Source organism: Colossoma macropomum, unplaced genomic scaffold (assembly GCF_904425465.1).
Source record: "Colossoma macropomum unplaced genomic scaffold, Colossoma_macropomum, whole genome shotgun sequence".
Lineage (NCBI taxonomy): Eukaryota > Metazoa > Chordata > Actinopteri > Characiformes > Serrasalmidae > Colossoma > Colossoma macropomum.
The window spans coordinates 24,086,787-24,109,438 of NW_023494790.1; the positions used below are offsets into that span (position 1 = coordinate 24,086,787).

Consider the following 22,652-nt stretch of genomic DNA (forward strand, 5'->3'; position numbering starts at 1 on the left):
ATGAAAAAACTAGGGCTTATTATTGATTTTTAGACATTACAACAATGTTCCAATTATTTTATTCTACTGCCCATTTAACAGTACTATATCAAAATCGGGGCCAATTTCACATTTTTCTTAAGCTTTGTGTGCGTAGGACTAACATAGGGAACTATGAGGCCTCCAATGGATGTACAATGTGGACAGGATATCATATTATGGCTAGATTTCTTTCTATTGACATTGTGATGCGCTTCGGAATAAATGATATCATCTGAAAATAATTTCTTATGTATAATATACACTTTATATTGAGTTCAAGTGTTTCAGCCACACCTACTGCTAACAGGTGTCTAAAATCAAGCACATAGCAATGCAGTCTCCATAGACAAACACTGACAGAAGAATCGGCTGTAATGAAGAGCTCAGGGTCTTTAAAAGTGGCACTGTCATCGAATGCCATCTTTGCCACAAGTCAGTTTGCGAATTTTCTGCCCAGTTAGATCTGTCCCAGTCAACAGTAAGTGCTATTATTGTGACATGGTAGCACTGAGTAGCAACAACAGCTCAGCCCCAATGCAGTCGACCAATTATACAATTAAACAAATCCAACATCATGGCAACAGTGTGAGGAAGGCCCTTTCCTGTTCCTGCATGACTGTACCCCTGTGCACAAAGCAAGCTCCATGGTTTGACAAGTTGGACTCCACTGAAAACCTTTGGGATGAACTGGAATGTGGACTGCAACCCAGGACTTCTCTTCCAACATCAGTGCCTGACCTCACAAAATCTCTTTTGAGTGAATGGGCACAAATTCCACAGACACACTCTAAAATCTTGTGGAAAGCCTTCCCAGACGAATGGAGACTGTTAGATTCACAAATGGGAGGCGACTCAGTATTAATGCCCAAGGTTTCGGAATGAGATGTCTAACAAGTTCATACAGTTGCGATGGTCAGGTGCCCACATACTGTTGACCATATAGTGTATTATATACTATACACGAGTGAACCCTAGCTATGAAGGGAAATCAGCTTGATCAAAACAAGATCCACACACACAAAAACAAAATGTTATAGGCTCATCTGCACAGTGCAGTCTTCTGCAATATCAGTACAAAAGCCAATATCACAATAAGATTAACAAATGATGTCTGTAACTGTCAACACAACACCTTCTGCAAATGATTTTGTCAACAATGAACAACAAACGTATCTATTATTTTTAACCGATTTTTATATTTTGAATAGATCTCTAACTACTAAAAAAGGTAATCTGTTCTGACTGTTAGTTTGAGCCTCTGAAAAGGCTCAGTAACAAATTATATTTTATAAGTTAACTGTCCAATTTGGACAGTATGAAATCCAAATCACACAAAGTGTAAAACTAATACTATTACAAGCATCATTGTAGCACATGTATCTGTTTGAAGGGTTATTAAAATGGGCTAAATCTCCAGTCTTAATCCATCTTAACATAACAGGAGAGTTGCTTAAAACTGTTTATTACCTTTAATAGAGAGTTACCAAACTCATTGGTAACCATATATTCTCCATGTATGGAGTGTATATGGGGAATAGACTCCATATTCAACGACTGACATTCTCATTTCATTAAAACCACTTCTCTACTCACTAAGCCTTAGCCCAGTCTAATTTTATTGTGAGATTTGCTTTTTCATCTTCTTTTAAATCCACTTATTTTGTGTGCTTGTATTGCTGAAATGAGTTTTGATGTGAAATTCAAAATCTTGGTCTTTAGTTCTGTTTTGGGGTTTATTATGTCACAGAAATCATAAAATTATGGGAGCCTTGCTGTAGCAAATTACCCAACAATTGTGAAACAGAAATAATCATCCTAAATCAGTGCATGAACCTCATCAATACTACTGAGGCTGAATGTAATCAAATCCTTGCAGCAATATCCTAACATATAGTGTAAATCCTTCCTAGAAGAGTAGAGGCTGTTAATGCAGCTAAGGAACGACAACTAGTCTATTAATGTCCTTGATTTCAGAAACAATGCTGGAAGAGCAGGTGTGTAACAAACTTTTTGACATATAGATCAGGTTACCTGACAAGACACGAGTAACACAGGAGAGTCAGAATCACAGGATCAACAGGATCATATCACTGTTGAGTTTAGCCTATTTCCAGAAGGACGCACGACTGGATATGTTTGAATTAATTCACCTCCTCGGATGAGTGTCGAAACTCAAGACTTCACCACGAGTCCAGTCGCCTTAACCCACCACTTCCAGACCCTTTAGACAGTTCAGTGAGCTGGAAGACTACCCTTACAGACAACTCTGACTTGGCCAAACAGTGAAACTCTTTAGCCTTTTGACACTTCCAGTATTAGATGTATCTCCTTTCCTCTGAAGTCAGAGCCTGGTTTACAGTTTCTCTTACAGACTGCTACTCAGCCTGTGCCCGTCTGTCCCTGTGTCTGTGTGTCCAGCTCTCTGAGCCTTTAGCCGGCTGCTAGCTCATTCACGCTAGCCCACTTCACAGCCTTCTCCACAGCAGCTTAGCTACTCACCGCCACCCAGTTTGGGTATTCTGCCGATTTTGTTGGTGATTTCCGCGGTAAGAGTGCCAAACTCCTGCTCGTAGGCTTCGAAATCCGACGACATCGTTGTAAGCTGTGAGTTTTAAAGGTGTTAAAACAGGGAGCGCGTCTCTCTTACTGCATCAAATGTTGTTATTGACGTCGCCGTCACTTCCTGGCTGTGTTACCCCAATCGAGTTTCGCCGAAAACATCACGCCGCTACTTTATTGGTTCTGACTAGAAGCAGCAACAGTTTCAATGAATCTTTATTATTTTACATGAACGTTTTTGACCAAGGGTGCTGAAAATGACATTAAACCCAATGATTAGCTAGTTTAGTCTTCCAGTTATCTCGTGGTACTTCTCAGTCTGTCCATACATGAACTGGGAGGGCAGATGAGTGGAGAGAGCACCGCTCAGTGCGAGAGGAGGACAAGAAGAAAAACAGAAGGAAGTATCGAGGTGGGTGTAAGGAAAGAAAAGCTCTTAAGGTTGCGGTCGTTAACTGCACAGACAGCTATTCACTAGCTGTATACACGTAATTACCCTTTCAATATGCTGTATGGTGCGCATTACAGTATTTATACAGTCTTGAACGGGCAGAACTGTGAAGTGGTGAGTGACCCCTCTTCTACATGACTTTACGTAGCCTGGTAGCTTAGCTTGCTTGCTAAACCCGCTGTTTTGGTACGAATAGCTCCGTAGCTAGCCTAGCTATGTTTTCAATTTCAGTTTGGATAAGACGCGAGTTTTGCTCTGCGTCCATTGTAGGACTAAGTGTATATTATTGTTATAATGGCCGCAGGATTGTAAACAGTGTCTGCACCGTACACTGCAGTTTTAGTTAAAGCATGACAGATCATAAGTCAGCTGATAAGGGTGTTGGAATTAATGTCAAAGGATCTTTATTAGAAGCTGGATAACCGTCAGCAACATGGGACACGGCTCGTAGCGTCTTATACAGAAAACAAGAACTTAAAAAACAATGTAACAATTTACTGAAGGGATTTAATTGTGATTTACAGGCATAAACTAACAGGCAGTCCAGCAAAAAAGCAATTCACTTCAACTGTTGAACAACTGCTTATTCTGTTAAAGGGGAGTTCCTCAGATTTATTTACAATTCTTGCATAATTATATGTTTAAGAGGTAAACTAAGTCATTCAGAGTTGTTTAATGTGAGAAGCGCCATTCCAGAGAAAATTACTGAGTCAGAATTGTTCACAGTGGTGGTGATAGAAACCAGACATCTAAAGCATATAATGCCTATAAAATCTCCCTCACATAAAACTATGATAAGAAATGTTCATGAATATACCCAATTCATTGTTTTACAATAGTTTTGGAATAAGCTGTTGGCCTAAAATATATATATTTTAAATACAGGGCAGAGGGGTACATGCAAAATAGTGCCCAAAGATTTTTTTTTTTTTCAGATTTAGAACAGTTTTGCCATAATTATCATTATGTCTACAAACCTTAAAAAGGTTTACAGAACATGTAGGATAATAAAATGTAAATAGAGTAAATAAAATGGCATTAGTTGTGTTGTAAACATTGTGACCCCTGATTCCTGTCACCACCACTGTAAACAAATCAGAGTCCATGAATTTCTGTGCAATGCATTTTACATCAAACCACTCTGAATTATTTTGTCAAAAGTTTAATTATGCAGAGATTTTGAAAAATGGGTGGAGTTTCAAGGCCTCCACTTTTAGCCTTTAAAGCTGCTTTACATCCTGGATAGTTGTCATCATTTTCTCCTCTGCTCCCTTCCTTAGATGGATGATTTGCTTCCAGCTCGAGAATAGAGCTACCGGGTGACCAGAGAGAAAGAATGCCACACCCTAGAAGAGCTGCTTACTCTAAGACACAAACGGCTTCTGTGACTCATGAAACAGCTGATCTCTGGATGTTTCGAAGAAGACAGAAAATACATCTTTTGTCCTCCTCATCGTTAATTCATTCCGTTAGAGAGAGACAGCACATCTAACCATTTCATTTATCACTTCAAGGAACTTGAATAAATTGAAGAAACACACTCAGTACACAATGAACATTCTGTCGGCCATTATTGTATTTGAAAACCTCCATGAGGTTAGGCGGCTTTGTCACTGGGGTCCAATCATTGCACTTACTGTCATTGCTGTGTGCTCTTCCATGGCCATACTGGACTCCATTATCTGGTACTGGCCCTTGGACACCACAGGTGGCAGCATTAACTTTATTATGCTCATCAACTGGACAGTCCTTATTCTCTACAACTACTTCAACGCCATGTTTGTGGGTCCTGGATATATTCCTTTAGGGTGGAAACCGGTAAATAGCAGTGTTTTGAAGGGTTTTTAGAGAGAATACTGAATCCTGCTTTATTCCCTAACTTAATGTAAATAACTGACGTCTGTTTGGTATAATATAGCTGCATGTTGGTCATGTGATTTATTCTCTCTAACAGGAAAATCAACAAGACACAATGTACTTACAGTTCTGTAGAGTGTGTCAAGGTTATAAAGCTCCAAGGTCTCACCACTGCAGAAAGTGTAACAGGTAGCATTCCCTTCAATGTGGTTTTACTAACTGTACTTACATCAAAGATTTCATGTTTGTATTTTGTTAAGAGCCATATAATAGCTGTTGCTTGTATTAACACATTAATTAAACAAAACTGCTCCTCTCCCTCAGGTGTGTGATGAAGATGGACCACCACTGCCCCTGGATCAACAACTGCTGTGGACATCTGAATCATGCCTACTTCACTACTTTCCTCCTCCTGGCCCCATTGGGATGCATGCACGCTGCTTTCATCTTCATCATGACCATGTACACCCAGTTGTATGACAGGGTCAGTCTTTTATCTATTTATCTGTAATTTATTAGGTTTATTGTATTTGCTACAATTTTCACTTTTAACTCCCGAAGCAGATTGCCAAGATTAAAACCAGGTGTTATTAAAACCTGTTAATGTAATTATATCCAAGTCAGGTGGTCTCCCAGATTCTTACAGAACTGCATTGTCCTCTGTGCCTCTGTTGCAGATCTCTTTCGGTTGGAGCTCAGTGAAGATAGACATGAGTGCTGCACGACGCATCCACCATCCTATAATGCCATTCAGCGTGGCATCTTTTGCAGCCACCCTTTTTGCCTTGGGACTGGCCCTTGGCACCACTATTGCTGTGGGCATGCTGTTTTTCATACAGGTAAAGCACAATTTTAGCTACTCTTTTTAGCTTTCCCTAGGTCAGCTTTGCACAGGGGTTTCGTGAGTGTACCACTGGCCATGTTGTCATGAGATGGCAAGTTTCCTCTATTAGTAGAAGTAATACACTGATAATCTGTGCATCTGCTAGGCCACATAACCAGGGTTTCGCAGTTGAAGTGTTAATGTATTCATTGTATTCAAGTCAAATAAATTAATCAGTTAAATCAAATTCTTGAAGATAACATCAGGGCATACGGCAAGAGTTTCGCTCACCGTGTGTGGAAGAGGTGGCCAGTATAATGATATTTTATCATTATTTTGATAAATTCTATTATCATGATATTATTTAGTGCTGATGTTATTTAGTGTTATGTTTAGTGCTGTTTGTTTGGATTTAGTGCAGTATGTAAACTAGTACAGTATGTAAACTAGTGAGCTGTTTTCAGATGTGGCACTACTAGTGTATTGTGTTTGTGTGTGAAAATATAGTGATACATATTCAGCATCATGAAAAATGTCTTTAAGCATCGTGATATGATATTTTTGCCATAAGGCCCACCCCTAGTGCATAGAGGGAGTCAAAACGTTTTTAAGCCTTTGGTAAAGCAGTTTTGGCAGCCTTCTGTCAGCTTTTCATGGCTCTGTGTTCCCGCTACGTCATCACTTAACCGAAAAATCTGTTTCCATCACCGTTTTTGGTATTTCACATTCATCAATAAACATAAAGCTAAACACTCTTTTGTGTTTTTTAGCCATTTATGTGAATTGTTGGCTTTTGCTTCCAAGTTGTTTGATGAGTACTTTAAAATTAACATAAAAGAGGAGGATAAAAAAATTAATAACAGACAGAATCCGGTAGTTATCGTTGTCCACCAAGCATGTTAAATGTCTTGCACAATAGGGACAGCAGGGACTAACAACAAATGGAACTGGCTAAAATATATAAACATTGTTAAAACAACAAAATTCCTCCAATAAGACAGTGAACCTATGCCACGTAGAGAGATAAATGTTGTTGTATGTTCTTTCTTTTAGATTAAAGTAATTATGCGAAACAAAACCTCAATTGAAATATGGATCGAGGAGAAGGTGAGCTTCTTTACCATTTTGTTGAATACAACATCCTTGTCCTACTTCTGTATATCAGTATGTTCAGCATATACTTAGAGAGTTTTATAGGCTCTTCATATATTTAAGTTCCTAGCATAATTAGCATTTACTGCATGTAGAAGTGGTGCTTTGGTAGATGTTTGCAAATACCACTACAGCTTCATAAGCTTTCTGAAAATCAGTAACGGTTTACGTTATCTCTATACAAACTGCGTGGTAATAGAGTCGGCCTCTATAATATTTAACACATGATTTGGTGAATTGCATTATGTGTTGTCTTAGCACTGTCCTCTTTACCACTTAGAAGCCTCAATGTTTCTTTCAGGCCAAAGACAGAATCCAGTACTACCAAACTGGAGAGGAGTTCATCTTTCCGTATGATTTGGGCAGTCGGTGGGAGAACTTTAAGCAGGTGTTCACCTGGTCTGGAACCCCAGAGGGAGATGGCATTGAGTGGCCTGTTAATGAGAAGTGCCACCAGCATACTCTAACTGTACGTGTTTGTGTTTGGCATCTCACACTGTACAATGATAATGTATTTGTTGTGTTCAAGTCAAATAATTGTCGTATTTGTTTTCTCTTTTTCAGATTGAGCAGCTAAAGCAAAAAGCAGACAAGCGTGTGAGAAGCGTGAGTAATTGTCATGATGTCTCTTGGACACAAGAGGGCAGCAGTGGCATAAAATGAACATAAAACCAAACTGTCTTGTGTTCCTTAGGTCCAGTACAGAGTTGTAGAGGACTATAACGGGGCCTGCTGCCCGCTGAGAAAGGGGTTTAACACATTTCTTAGGACGCCTTGTACAGAGGAACCCAGGATCCAACTAAGCAAAGGGGAGACCATCTTCGCCACAAGAGGAACGAAGTGAGTCGTTCCCAGCTTACTGAAAATACTGTATTTGACCTATTTAAATTATTCAACAAAGAAGAATTGATATAAGTTATGTTTTTTTTTTACACATCAGGTGGTGGATGTATGGGGACAAAGTTTTGGATGAGGAACAGACTAAAGGTAGTCATTAGTCAATGCCACAGTGAAATTTTAAACATTAATTTCCAACTTTTTTTTATTTCTGCTTAATCCAGTCATTGAAATGTAAATAAAGAGATTCAGAATGATTTGATGTGAAAATCGTTAATTGTTGAGGAACTTACTGACTCAGATGTTCTTAATAATGGAGGTCATAGGTACCCAGGGCTTGGGATGAATACACTGCAAAGATAGCCATTTCATTTGCTATCCAAAAATGACCAGTCAAACTGCATCAGGAGTTTATTATAACATCATTTAGTGTTTATGATGGTAATATAGTTGTAAATCCAATCCAAAAAAGAACTTTCCTGTGGGGACTATTTTGCTTTACAATGCCCTGTCACCACCACTGTGAACAAATCTGACATGCCAAGTTTCTTTAAAACGGAGCATTTCACATCAGTCTGCTGTGAATCACTTTGTTTACATCTTAATGATTTCATTATGCAGAAATTACAAAAACTTGTGGAACTCCCCTTCAAATATTGGCTACAGTGGACTGTTTACATATGTCACCTACTAAAAGTGTCTGTTCCTTTTTCCTCTGCTCTTTTAGCTGGGGTTCGTGTGAGAGGATGGTTTCCACGGCGATGTGTGGAAAAGTGTCTCTATGACTCGGCAAACAACACATCGGCAGGTGAAGAAAAGAAAGACAAATAAAGCAGTAATTTACTTTACTGTACTGGTCAGCTTGTGTATGGAACTTCTGTGGTCTGATTTACTGACTGGGTACCTTCTTGTATTTCTGTTGATGGCTGATGCCTGAGATACTCATGTTACAGGAAGTAGAAATGCAAATATAGGAGCATTCCAGCAATGTCTGCCTTCTAACTGAAGCATTTTAAGGGCAGTCTTAGTTTGCATCACCAGATAGTAAAGCAAATAACTCTTTAAACCAGCAAATTCCGCTTCCTTAAGTGAACTTGTGTACCTCTGTAACATCTCCAAAGACAAGTTAATAAATGAAACATGTTGAGGAGGGAAACTGTCATTTTTCATAAGTTGGTGATTTGGGGCAGGTTTTTAGGACTTGAGCGAATGTTTACTTGAATTTGTTGTTTTCTATCTCTCTCTCTTTCTCTCACTCTCTCTCTCTTTCTTTCTCTTTTCTCTCTCTTTTTTGTCCACACTGTTTATGCAATGCCTTTGCCGGTTGTAACAAGTTCTTAGTCATGCAATTTCTCTGTATTCTTTGTACAGAAAAATACCTTAATTTTATTTTTAATTATTTTTGTAAAACTGATGTCAACCTCACAAAAGAAGTAAACAATTCTGCTCTGTACAATAACTGCTTGTTTGTCTATTTTTTTGTTTTCATATAAAACAACAATGAAAATAATATACCCAGTTCAGTGCATAATATGTCGAAATACAAGCTATATTATATATATGTCCAAGTTGTTAAGTGAAACTCTGGAGGACACATCCAAGCTTTCCCAGTTGGTGTATATGTGTGTACAAAGCATATACTTTATCTCTGTCATCAGAGGCAAGTACTGAAATCTATAGCTTGTGCTTAAGATCTGCACAGTTAATGGAGTACAAGTCCCCTTTTCTCAGAGGTCAGCAGGTCACAGGAACTTAATCCAGTGTCCTGTGGTCTTCTTGAACACATCACTGCATGTTAGCGTAGAGACTGTCAATCTGGTGTTTGAAGAATTTGCTGAGCTCAGCTCTTTTGGCTTTCAGAGTTGGAGTCAGAAAGCCATTCTCTACAGTGAACTGTTCAGGGTGTAGATGCAGGTCCTTTACCTTAGTGAGAAAGAACAGTCAACAATATTAGTAATGTTTTTTTTTTCTTTTGGTCTGTGTGTGTGTTTATCTTATATTTGCATACCTTTAGGCTAAAAAATCACTACCCTTATCAAATATTTCTCAGACCCATAAATGATTCTTACTTGTTCAAATGATTTGAGACCTGCTTCACGTCCCAGCTTGATGAGGTCAGAGATGATGGCTTTTTTAATTTTCTGTAAAGACAGAAAGCAGTCTGGTTTCACCTTCTATAACATCATGTATGCTTTAGAGAATGAGTTACATTAAGGGGGCCATCTCATGGAAATATATATTTTTTGGTTTAACATATGTAAACATCCCTCCTCAGACCATATAGTCCAAGTATATAAACTAAGCTGCAAAAATTACCTTTTTTAGTCCATTAATTTTGTGATGTCATGAAAACCAATACATTTACATACAGTTTGAGCACCCCTAGTCAAATGACATGATTTGTTGATTGAAGTGAAAATAAGTTAACACTCTCCACAGAGATCACATTTATGCATAAGTTATGGCACATTTTCTATTTTATGTTTTGCTGTTATAAATATGTTAAACTCAGCAAAATAGAAATTGTGCACTAGAATGTGTAGAAAAATGCCACATTAGAGTGTTTTCTATGTAGAGGATGCTTTAACTTACTTTCACCTATAAAATGAACAAAATATGTAATTTGACTGGGATACTTTAAATTGTGATGTAAAAAAAAATTATTACTGTTTGTGGTGCATAAACCCACTAAAATGTCTTAGGTGACCGCGGGGGCGGGGGTGTTGGGGGCGGTAAGTAGTATTGATTTCCTTAGCAAAACTGCAACACTGTATGGAAATCAATCGGCCAATAGCTAAGCTATGTATCAGCATATTATTGTTGATGTCATTATTATTATTATTATTGTTATTATTATTTGTTTGAAAAGCAAAAATACAGACCTCGTTTTTACATAGATCCTCCATTGTACCCGTAACTCCAAGCTTCTCAGCAAAGCCAGGCAGCACTTCAGGGTCCGGCACCACTATGCACACTAAGCAAGACTGACCACAGAACAGAGATTACACATCCACTATGTGCTGAACTGTCTAATACATCATTACACAGAATTTGAAGTATTACTGTAGTGAGAATTGAAGAGATGTTACCTACCTGCAAACTGTCCCCATGAACAAACACTTGTGCAACTAATGCACTCCGAACATAGACGTTTTCAATCTTTTCAGGAGCAATGTACTCGCCCTGGGCCAATTTGAAGATGTTCTTCTTCCTGTCAATAATCTTCAAAACCCCACTCTAACAAACAGCGCAAACAAAGTAAACATGTAATTAATACATTTAAATAAATTAAACATGCAGGAAGCAAACTTTAGACATAAATACTGAAGAATCAACTAAAAGTATGCACTGAAGAGTGCACTTTTGGGTCATTCCTAACATAACAGCCCACATGAACCAGAGGGACTTGCTCATTAGTTAGGAGAATAAAAGAGCAACACATATAACTACCTTTGATTTAATTACTTCCTAGAGAGAGTTAATGACTCATTCTAAGAGAGGAGTCGTACCGGGAGCCATTTGCCGATGTCACCCGTATGAAGCCACCCGTCTTGGTCAAGAGCCTCTGCAGTCCTCTCTGGGTCATTTAGATAGCCAATGAAGACATTCTTCCCTTTTATACATACCTAAGGCACGAATTATCATAAATGACCCTCAAAGACCAATCATTATACGGTCCTTTGAAAATAGCTCTGCTTTTCAGGTTACCTCTCCTTCATCGTTGGATGCAAAATAATTCATCTCCTCAACATCTACTAGTTTCACCACATTACATGGAACAGGCACACCAACATGTCCTAAACATAACAGAGCACATGACAGTATTATACAAAGCATATACAAAGGTGGAGGTCATCTGAGGATAGCCTGAGTATCAAGTATGCATATGATACTGTAAAGGCAAAGTAATTTAACTATGGACACATACCAGTAGTCCAGTCACCAGGCAGGGAGATGGTGCAACCAGCAGTGCACTCTGTTTGGCCATACGCCTCAAATATCTGAAAATGAGGCCAGGGTCATTGATCATTGTAGGGTCACTGAGTTACCATGAGATAAGTTCTCATCTGTCTTATCTTACCAACAGCCTCTACAGCAGTCATAGTAACTACCAGAGGAGAATAACTTTGTACACGTTATGTTTAAAAGCAAATTCATTACGCTATAATCTATAGATTTTTGAAATGTGATTTTATATAAGTTTCTTTTCTTCCCAGTCTCAGTGAACACACAGTAAAATATCAAAAATGTCTGTATGATACTATAATTGATTGTTGTGTGGGCACCCCAGGTCAAATGACATGTTTCATTGAATTGAAAGTGAAAATAAATCAACATATCGCTGTGGCAGAACAAAACCTTGTATCTCCATTTTACAGTTTTTGACATAATTTGAAAATGCCTGTTGTCTTTTACATTATGTGTAAACTGATGAATGTACCAAGAGAAATGGCCCAAAATGACTTGGAAAAAAGTCTGGTTCCACTGTATGTTTTTTCCTTCTACTGTAAAGTTATCATTTTGGACATACAAGTTTTTGTTCAGACAGCAGCGATATGCTCAATGGAGAACACACTTCTACAAATTTTAATGCACAATTACTGTTTACTTGCTGAATTTAACATATTAAATGTAATTTACATGACCTTTTCCACTCTTTTTGTTCCACTGTTTGTTCCCTATAGAGGATTTGCTAACTTATTTTCACAATCAACAAAGCATGTAATTTGACCAAGGGTGTAAAGTTTGAAAAAACACTGGCATTGCTGGTTAAACTACCTAAAAATGGATAGACAGATGGACGAACAAATGATCAGGCCAGTGTCAGGCAGACAGATAGCCTACCTCCAAGTTATGCTTGCTAGGTTAACTAGGTTTGCTTATTGTTAGCATTCTCTCTGTAAGTTTCTCTGACTTGAACAGAGAGAAAGAGACCATGGGGGAGCCATGTGTGGGCAGGACAAACCATAAGCCTTGTCTTTGGTGAGGATGCTGCTTACATAAATGCGACCCAGGTGTAGGACTGCCCAATTTTCAATGAAAGGAGAATTTCGGCAAAATATATCACCCATTATATTCACAGGGCGTATTCTGTACTTGTGTACTGTGTACCCGCATGAGCAAGATTAATCAAATTAGAAAGAAAACAAAGATAAAGGTTCCTAAAGGTTAAATTACTTAAAGCCCAGGGGGCTAAATCTGTGTTTTCTTTCTAACCCTTTCTAACACTTTCAGTACACTAAAAATGCTTCTGTCTCATGTGTTATTCCTTTTTGGACAGACTGATGTTCAACTCAGAATACACAATTTTAAAAAGTGCATTATAAATACATTTTAATGGATCTATGTTTATAGTTTAAATACATTTAAGAGTTCATATTTTTGTATTTTTACTTTAGTAAGGAACTTGTGTACCTCTACTACCTCCAGTAACTACTTCTTGACTGGGCTCAGGTACTGCAGTTCAGTCATTAATTTTAATGTATAAGTATATTCTGTATTACTTAGTAACAATAGGGCCTTAACACAGCCTGAGATGTTGCACTTGAGGCAGAATTCAGGGGTTTGTGCCAGCTTTTCCCAGACAGCCGCAAGACTGAGGAGGATTTTTGTACCTGGCACCCGAGGCACGCCCTGAGGAAGCTGAGCACCGAGGGAGAGATTGGAGCGGCACCCGTCACCATCACCCGTACACGCCCCCCCAGAGACTCCTGCAAAGAGAGGAATACAAACACTGAAGCACCGTCCCCCCCAGGAGCGCAGCAAGTCACTAAGCACACCTTCATTACCATCTCAAAGCTTCCTTTTCTTTCTACTGTTCTCCCTCTATTCCTCTCAGAGGGAAACTGAAGCCAGCTGAATGTTCTGGCTAGATGGGGATACCTGCACTTTGTGGAAGATGAACTTGTCCCATATGCTGTCGTTTCGTATGATGCCCTGCTTCACCTCCGCATGTTTCCTTTCAATGGCGAAGTTCAGCAGCCACTTCTTGAATGGAGTCTGGGCCCCACTCTGAACCTGAAGGGATGAGAGGAGAGGTAGGGCTTAACAAGGAAAGGCCTGTATAGGATAAAGAACATTTTGCTGCAGACAAAATGGGAAGAGAAGACAAAATCCAATTCTTATAACACTAATCTAAAGTTCCAGCTGTCATGTGAGAGGCTCAAACAGCACAAAGGGTGACTTTTTCCTACCACATAATCCAGTTTGTGCGTTTACACAGACATGAGAAAGAGGCTAAAGTGAGGACAAAAGTGTTTTTACCCGGTCATACACACGATTGAGAAGACGTGGAACCACTGGGAAAACCGTGGGCTGCAAGGTTTTCATGTCATCAGGAAGCAGTCTGATATCACCCTGGAAAAAGCCCACTCTTCCCCCTGCACCATACAACACCGTCTGGCAGACAAAAACAAATCTGACTTCAGCATGACTCAGAGATAGTGCACCACCATGGCATTATCTATGAGCTCAACAAACAGAAAGGCATTTAGTGCCTGTGTCTCAGACATAGATTAAATGGCCCATTTTTTTCCCCTGAGGGCCGTTTATCAAGCTTGTTTGGGTTTATGTGTGAAAAACAGTCATCATTTCACATGATCTTTTTCCACTCTTTTTCTTACTGTGCCATTAAAGAGCCCATATCACAAATTTTTCTTCTATGTTACTTTCCCCCTGAGGTCTACTTATTACATTTGTGTGAATTTATGCGATGAAACTAGTCATAACTAATTTTTACATGAACATGTTCCGACCTCTCTTTATCACTTTTTGTTACTGTGCCTTTAAGACTGACATATCGCTGCTGTCAGAACAAAACCTTGTATTTATAAAATGATAACTTTACAGGAAAAGGAAAAAACATACTTTACTTTTAATGTAAGTCAAAGTAATCAGACTTTTGGGCCATTTCTTTTGGTCCATTCATCATGAAGCTTACATACAATGTAAAGGACAACAGGTATTTTCAAATTACTAAACTAAAAAATGTCAAAAATGGAGATGTAAGGTTTTGTCCGACAGTAGTGATGTGTAAATTACCTCTGTTCTGACTGGCTGTCTTGTATTGTGCTTGGTTCAAAATGCAACTTGGACTGAAACTCTCAGTGTGAATGGGCAGAGCTAAACTGCTGTAGGCTGAATAGACGTATCTACATAAGTACGCTAGTTTTTGTGATATTACAAAAACAGTGAAATCAGCGTAGTTTCCATACACGGACTGTATGTACTGGGGAGTGAATAGTACATTTTGAAATTTTAACAATGTTTACACACCAAATCAAACTCTTCATTTCAAAGAAGTGAGGAAAATTCTCACGTTTCCACACTGTTAGAAGTAAAGGTACTGTGCAGGTACCTTTTTCATTTATGAAGGTACAAATAATGTAATTGTACCCTCAAAAGTACAACAGTGGTTTTAAGGTCCAACTGTGTACCTTAAATAAGTTTATTAAATAAGTTAAATAAGTTTATTTTAAAGAACTTTTCATAACCTAACGCTTTAAAACAGAACAATAAAATAAAAAGCCCGGAGATGAGACGGGGTGTGTGGAGTCAATACAACTTAGAAAAAAAATAATTTCAGTGCGTTATGGTACAATTATATTCCCTCACTAAAGGTACAGAGATGTGCCCTTGAGGGTACCACCCCAGTGACCAGAGGGGTACTGCCCCAGTGACAGTTTAGTACCTTTTTTTCTAAGAGTGCATGAAATGAGCCCTTTAAGATCATATTTTGTTACATAACTTGAGAACACCAGCTGTTATTTACAGTTTGTCAACATTTCATGTCAAACAGATCTATAGAAATAGTTATGAAATCTTGTTACTTTAGCTTAAAGTTAAGAATGTGTTTTCCTTCGCCCATAAAGTTCCTTTTTTGGAGATACATAGCTTTGCTCCAACTGTGATGATTGGCTACCAAAGAGAAGTCTGAGCCGAAACAAAAATAACTACAACTACAATGAGAAAAGACTAGAGAATTGATGGATATATGTAAATGTGTTAACAAGCAAAATCTCTACCTGTACAACTCTCTCAAACATGTGGGCCAGTGGCAGAAAGGAGATGGACACATCGGTGGGTAGTGGTGAGAAGGCACACTGAGAAAACATGAGTCAAATATTCATCATTGTTACTAAGTTTTTCCATGAATTACTTTCACTAATAACAATTACAACACTGATGCTCTCAGCCCCCGCAATAATATTCTGTACCTCAAAGCTTTTAACAAAACTGGCAGCGTCTGCGACTACATTTTCATGAGTTAACATGGCGCCCTTTGGATCACCTAAAATGGAGGATGAAAAACAGTATTTTGAAACTACTGGTAATTGTTTCAATTACAAATTCACAACTGAGTAAAACAAAAGTGAAAAAGAAACTGGAACAAAAAGCTGTTGTTGACCAGTAGAAACAAGTGAGGCAATCCAAATGGCCTTCACAGCTGTCATACTGTGATATATGTAATTCTGTCATTGGAAATGAGGTGCACTTACCAGTAGTTCCACTGGTAAAGCACACAATACTCAAATCTTCTGGCTTTGGTGGCTAGAGATATATAGATAATCATAAAAATACATGAAAATCTAATTAAACATGAAAATAATCACGTTCAGTTAAATTTTATTGCAAAACAAACAATACTGTCTGCTTATTGCTGACAAGAAGGCAGTTGATTAAATGACTCACCACTGGTTTGTGAAGATTATCTTTCCCTAGAGCCTAAAAACATAAAAAACATCCTTTTATTTTAGTGTAATTTGTAGATAATTGTTTCCAAACAATTAAAAACAGTTGAAATCTCAACATAACAACAAATGCTGTCTAAGTGTACCTCCACATCCTTTAGACTCAAGACCTCTACTCCACATTTGGAGGCTCTCTCTGCTACAGCAGCATCAAATGGGTCCATAATGATGATAGTTTTGAGTACAGGTGTAAGGCTTTTCTCACAGTTAGTGAGGAGCATCTCTGCTTTGTTCTGCTTGTCACAAAGTACTGTAGATATGTTTGCTGTAAAACAGAGAGAGAAGATAATTGGGGCCTTTCTCACAGTACTAGCTCTTTAATACATCAGGTAATGTGTTGCAGAAAGGTGGAAGCAGTAATGTTATGGTACTTAGAAAAATAATGATAAAAAGGGCTGGTGGTAATAGAAGAGTAATATATTCTCTTATAGTAAAAGAAATAGCATAACGCTGCTGTTGAGACAAAACCTCATATCTCCAAAATGCTAACTTTACAGGAGAAGGAAAAAACTTACTTTAGTTATAATAAAAGTCAATGGAACCAGACATTTTTCCAAGTCATTTTGGGCCATTTCTTTCGGTCCATTTATCATGAAACTTACAAACAATGAAAAGGACAACAGAAATTTTCAAATTCTGCCAAAAACTGAAAAACGACAAAAATGGAGACACAAGGTTTTGCTCCGACAGCAGTGATAAGTAGGTGATTGTAAATCCTGATGGGGTTGCAATTTGTGGAACTGCTATTCTTTTGCTGAGAGATAGCAATGCATTCATAGATGGGGAGGAATGAGACACTTTAATGCAGCACTTTACTTATTCTTGTGAAAGAAACATGCAAGAAGCAGAGCATACAACAGCTAATCTATAATCTGTAATAATTCAGGGTGAATGGGGATTAAACCTCAAGGGAACTTAGTTAGGTGTTAAATCTGTTCCATACCTAAATCTGTTCCAGTGAACACCTCTAATGAAGCTGAGAGGTAAGCAGGTGTAATTACCTCTGTTAATGATGAATACCAGAGCCTCGGGACCCAGTGTGTCATACAGTGGAACAGCCACCATGGAATAGGTATAGCAGGCCAGTTCGGAGATAATCCACTGCATGCACAAAAGTAGAGTTAGTCAGCATACAAAACAGAATCTTTTACCACTGTCTAAAAGAACTGGTTAAAGTGATCAAAATATACATTTACACAAATTTACACACACTACCCCAAATAACAGAAATGGACAGTATGGACCTCAAGATGGTTGTTGTGTACTTTTGTCCATTTTTAAAAACAACAGATTGTCATATAGTGTCAGAAACCACATAAGCAAATCTACTTGAGGTTACTTAACAACCTGATGTGGTTGAAGGCAAACTTCAGACACCAAACATTTTGGCTGAGCCATTGTATTTGGGGTAAGGAAAGAATATTTGGGGGCTGGCTGAAAGTCAGCATCTTTGGTAAGTGATAGAATGTAAATCAGTGGCTGGATCATTTGGACAATCACCTCTGGTCGGTTCTGAGCAAAGATGCCAATGAAGGAATCTGGTGAAGGTTTCAGGCCTCTGTGGAGCAGCCCAGAGCCCAGATACTCAGCCCTGTCTGAAACCTGCGAAAACCAGAGCACAGCACTGAAATGGAGATACCTGCTTATACCATGGCCTCTCCTGCCCATCTGCTGAATACAACTGACATAAATACCTGTTTGTATTTCAGCCACTGATATGGCTTCCCAGCTTTTCTGTACCCCAAGCATGGTCCATTTCCTGCACAGCACATATTACTGATTATGTGAGACAGCTGTTGATGTTTGAACTGAGATTAGAGTAAATAGACATTGCAAGATGTGAGTAAACCCAAAGGAGACCTGAACACGCAACGTCTCAGGGTAGTGATGGGTGGTGAGCCTAAACTCATACGCATGCAAAAGTTATAAACAGTGGCTCAGGTAGAAGAATGAGTACCTTTCCATGTACCAGATAAAAAAAATACATATTTTACTAAGAAAGTTGTAAAAATCCAGAGAAACTTCCAAGTACATCTGGCAAGTTTGTTAGGTGCAGTCATTCTCCTTTTGATGCGTTCTTAGATGAAAATAAACTGATCAACCTCAAATGTGACAGGTGTGACCAATCACAAAGCAGTATTTTATCCATTTAATCAGGTCTGTGTACCATATAGGGGCACTTTGTAGTCCTTCAATTACAGACTGTAGTCCATCTGTTTCTCTGCATACTTTGTTAGCCCCTTTCACCCTGTTCTTCAATGAAGAACCCCCACAAAGCAGATATTATTCGAGTCATGGGTCATTCTCAGCACTGTAGTGACACTGACATGGTGGTGGTGTGTTAGTGTGTGTTGTGCTGGTACGAGTGGATCAGACACAGCAGTGCTGCTGGAGTTTTAAGTACCTCAGTGTCACTGCTGGACTGAGAATAGTCCACCCACCAAATAAATCCAGCCAACAGTGTCCTGTGGACAGTGCCCTGTGACCACTGATGAAGGACTAGAGGATGACCAACACAAACTGTGCTGCAACAGATGAGCTACTGTCTCTGACTTTACATCTACAAGGTAGACCAAGAAGGTTGGAGTGTCTAATAGACTGGATAGTAAGTGGACACAGAAGTCTTGTGGGGGTCCTGATCATTGAAGAACAAAGTAAAAAAGGAACTAACAAATTATGCAGACAAAAAGATGGATGACAGTCTGTGCTTGCAGATCAACAAAGTGCACCTAAACGGTAAGTGGACCTAACAAAATGGACAAAGAGTGTAGAAACAAGTAGGTGAATTTAATAAAGAGGCTGGTTGGTGTACATTATATTATTATTATAAACTAGTTATAAGAGCTTGGAGGCCTCCTACCTGAGACATGTAATCCCCTCTGGAAAACCTCATACAGAGTTTTAGCATCCTCATGTAAATAGGATATCAAGTTGTCATCTTTCACATAGCCACCTTTTCTGGCTCCACCCTGCAAATCAATGTCATCAGCACAAGCTGACTGAGTAAGCAAATACATTGTTTACCAATCATGTTGACTGTCATAAATGGAATTGGTATTAGTTTTTTAATTATAATAACAATTCAATTTATGACAGTCTATCTGGTGTCATGTCAACCTGTTTTGTTTGTGTGCCACTGTGATATGTTTGTAGTGTCTACAATACAGGAGGAGCACTCTCACCGCAATGCCCACAGTCTGCCTGTTAAGGTCTACAGGTGGCCTCAGGGGCTTTGGCCTGGTGTTGACATAAATCAAGGCGGCTGCACCCAGTGAAAACAAGAACACCAGCGCCGGGGTTGGCAGAGGAGAGAAAAGAAATGCAAACAAGAGGTCCATGCTGTCAGACCTGTTGGGGCAAAACAGTACAATATATAAGATAGAAACTTTCTATTATGAAAACTATATAATATGTTATAATAATTTCAGAGACAAGTGCTTTCATGTAATTGTGTTCACACTGATATGTGTATAGAAAGTTCATGGTTAGAGTAATTATAGCTAATCTATATCTGTCATAATATGCTGTAATGACAGCAACACAGAGCTCATACAGCCCATGAAACAGACCCATATGTAATGCTATAAGATTTCTATAGTGCTGTAAAACACTTTGTAATAATCTCATGTCTGCATTATTTCTGTAGTTCTGTCTTGAAGTATTCTACAACACTTTTGTAGGGTCCTGTAAATCATAGTAATTGTCAGAATTTACTCTATTCAGTTTACACTTTAGACAAGTATTCAATTCAGTTTAGGATACATAAACTACAGAATAAAGCATTTCAGTGCTTTTAATTGCTTTCCATTAGGTTCTGATTTAACGACACAAAAAGTAAAGATACTAATAAGCTGCACAATCATTCTGATCTTGAAGGGTAACTGTGCTCAGAGTTTAGATCAATTGATGTAGTGCTGTGGTTCGATTTAATTATCAAGTGGACTTAACGTCTGCCAAAGCAGTGCCAACGTGAGGACTTACTAAAGCACATAGCATTAAGATCCCTCACATCTAGGCTGGTAGGACAAAATCTGCATTCACAAATGTACTGTTTCTGCAGGTATTTGCCAACAACTGAGAGAAGAACAATACATACATAATGTAAATACTTATGACAGCTTATATTTAGCTGCATACTACTAAACTAAACATACTAAACTAATGAATGGCGTCTAATGATGACGTTGCTACTAGTTTTAACATACTATTCATAATGGTATACTACACTGAAAAAAGTTTGCTCTTCAAGGGTTCTTTAGTAAAGAAAATGGTTCTGTGTAGAAACAATGAACACTAAAGAACCCTTTGCATGATTAAAGGGTTCTTTGCCTTATGAAATAGTTCTTCAGATTGATGGAGAATGTGCTGTTGATGGTTCTTCCGTTGTTACCCTTTTCAAAAAGGTTCTATATAGAACGATCTACAGCACATTCTCCATCAACGTGAAGAACCATTTAACCACGCAAAGAACCATTTAATCATGCAAAGGGTTCTTTGAGTTTTCAGCGTTCTATATATATATTTGAACATCAAACTGGAAGAGAAAAGCGATGAAACATTCAAATGGCTCCAGTAAACAGAACTGGAAGTGGTAGAAGAGTAGTGATGTATGTAATACATCCACATTAACCACAGGTTCCTAAGCAGTACAACTTTGTTTGCTATAGTTAACAAGCTAACCCAACTACCAACTCCAGCAGTTTCTGAGTCAAAACCATTGACCTTGTTTCCTGTTGGGAAAAAGATTTTGGTATCTTAATGACAACCATTAACGTAACCGTTTAGACAGAAATACAGACAACTCTGTACTTTCTGCTGATTTAAAAAACATTGTTTTATAAAAATCCTGATTTCTAGTAAATAAAGTAGGTAGCTTTTAAAACTCAGTCTAGAACTGCAACAAGAACATATTTTAGAATATATTTTATAGTTTCATGAATAGCACATTCTTAGATGTGTTCTTTAATGAAAAGGTAAAAAAAAAAAAGAACAAGAGAAAAAAGATGTAAGATTTAATTCACTCTAATGGATCTGGTCCCTAGACATTAAGTTCCCCTGCACCACACATTTCGGTGCTTTCCTACATTCTTAAAAAAGATGGCCCTTTAAGGGTTCTTTAGTAAAAGAAAATGGTTCTATTTAGAACCATTGTCTGCTTAAATGATTCTTTGCATGTAGAATTTGTTATATAAAGTTCTATATAGAACATTTTCAAAAATGGTTCTGTATAGCACCTAAAAGGGTTCTTGTCACAAGCTTAACATTGTAACAATAGAAGAAGCCTTTTTGGTTCTCCATCAAACGGAAGAACCATTTCACCATGCAAAGAACCATTTAAGCATGCAAATTATGCTTTGAGTGTTCATAGTTCTGTACAGAACCATTGTCCTCACTAAAGAACCTTTGAAGAACTAACTGATTTTTTTCTGCTTGATAGCGATTCAACAAACAACTCCTGTTCACTCCATTCAATTCCAGTATAATACAGCCAATCGTGTGCAACACTAAAATTCTCCAGTAAAGTTCTCAAAACCTTCCTTAAACAGTTAGTGCAAGTTACCTTATCTACCTTATTGACTCAGCATTGACCCTGACCTTGTTACTGATGCCCAGCATGGCAAACATGGCACCTCACCACATGGAGAAGGGGGCACCACCAGTTAATCAGTCTTATTGCGATATTATAATGCTAATGTTAAACATAATACTACAGTGTGAGCTATAGGTCTACTCCAGTACCTGTGTGTCTCGCAGTCTACTGTCCCTCAGGTAATGCAGCTGGAAACAACAGCTCACAGAGAGAGTCTCCTGAACAGTAATGTCACACAGGAAGACTGAGGAAGGTATGTGTACAGGTCCCATAAAATAGCTCACAGCACCCAGAAGACCTTTGAACCATGGCTGCTATCTATTGCCTGATAATAAAAATGAGTATGGATATAAACACAGAACAGTGATGTTTCAATAAAACAATGAGGATTAGGGATGTTGCAATAGTTGTCTGGCATAAGTGTGCATTTATGTCCAGCATGAAAAACGTACTTATATTCTTATGAGAACAACTAAAAAAGCTATCAATGTAAATGCAAGAGAGAGAGAGAGAGAGAGAGCTTAATCTAGAGGTTTGTTTTTGCAGGTCAATTTGACACTGTATTGTGCATTTGACCTGGCCGAATGTTTCAGAGTTCAAATAAAAATATCC

At 38.3% G+C, this 22,652-nt stretch overlaps 3 protein-coding genes across 5 annotated transcripts in view; 1 reads left to right on the forward strand and 2 right to left on the reverse strand.

Moving 5' to 3' along the window:
* The window catches only part of vti1a (vesicle transport through interaction with t-SNAREs 1A), a 155,246-nt gene extending 152,522 nt beyond the window's left edge, over positions 1-2,724 (reverse strand). For both annotated transcript variants that reach the window (XM_036572678.1, XM_036572679.1), the window contains exon 1: positions 2,521-2,724. In XM_036572678.1, the coding sequence (XP_036428571.1) occupies positions 2,521-2,614 (94 nt within the window). In that variant the 5' untranslated portion in view covers positions 2,615-2,724. The remainder of the gene's footprint in view (positions 1-2,520) is intronic.
* An 83-nt stretch (positions 2,725-2,807) lies between these two features.
* zdhhc6 (zinc finger DHHC-type palmitoyltransferase 6) lies at positions 2,808-9,153 on the forward strand. 2 transcript variants are annotated; one of them, XM_036572677.1, is made up of 11 exons: positions 2,808-2,992; positions 4,312-4,849; positions 4,986-5,077; positions 5,213-5,372; positions 5,566-5,727; positions 6,765-6,818; positions 7,165-7,332; positions 7,428-7,469; positions 7,558-7,703; positions 7,804-7,850; positions 8,428-9,153. In XM_036572677.1, the coding sequence occupies exons 2-11, from the start codon at positions 4,583-4,585 to the stop codon at positions 8,529-8,531; spliced, it is 1,242 nt and encodes a 413-aa protein (XP_036428570.1). In that variant the 5' UTR covers positions 2,808-2,992; positions 4,312-4,582; the 3' UTR covers positions 8,532-9,153. The 2 variants fall into 2 exon arrangements, with proteins under 2 accessions (XP_036428570.1, XP_036428569.1); XM_036572676.1 differs by having other exon boundaries at positions 2,855-3,145.
* On the reverse strand, positions 9,067-22,306 carry acsl5 (acyl-CoA synthetase long chain family member 5). Its single transcript, XM_036572675.1, has 21 exons — positions 22,190-22,306; positions 19,633-19,798; positions 19,311-19,419; positions 18,145-18,209; positions 17,951-18,052; positions 17,452-17,551; positions 16,537-16,715; positions 16,392-16,424; positions 16,199-16,250; positions 15,917-15,990; positions 15,725-15,802; positions 13,965-14,099; positions 13,584-13,718; positions 13,316-13,411; positions 11,629-11,701; positions 11,409-11,497; positions 11,210-11,326; positions 10,794-10,937; positions 10,583-10,684; positions 9,770-9,841; positions 9,067-9,623 (listed from the first exon to the last, which is right to left on the reverse strand). Exons 2-21 carry the CDS (start codon positions 19,786-19,788, stop codon positions 9,486-9,488), a joined length of 2,049 nt encoding a protein of 682 aa, XP_036428568.1. The 5' UTR covers positions 19,789-19,798; positions 22,190-22,306; the 3' UTR covers positions 9,067-9,485.
* Between the last annotated feature and the right edge of the window lie 346 nt (positions 22,307-22,652).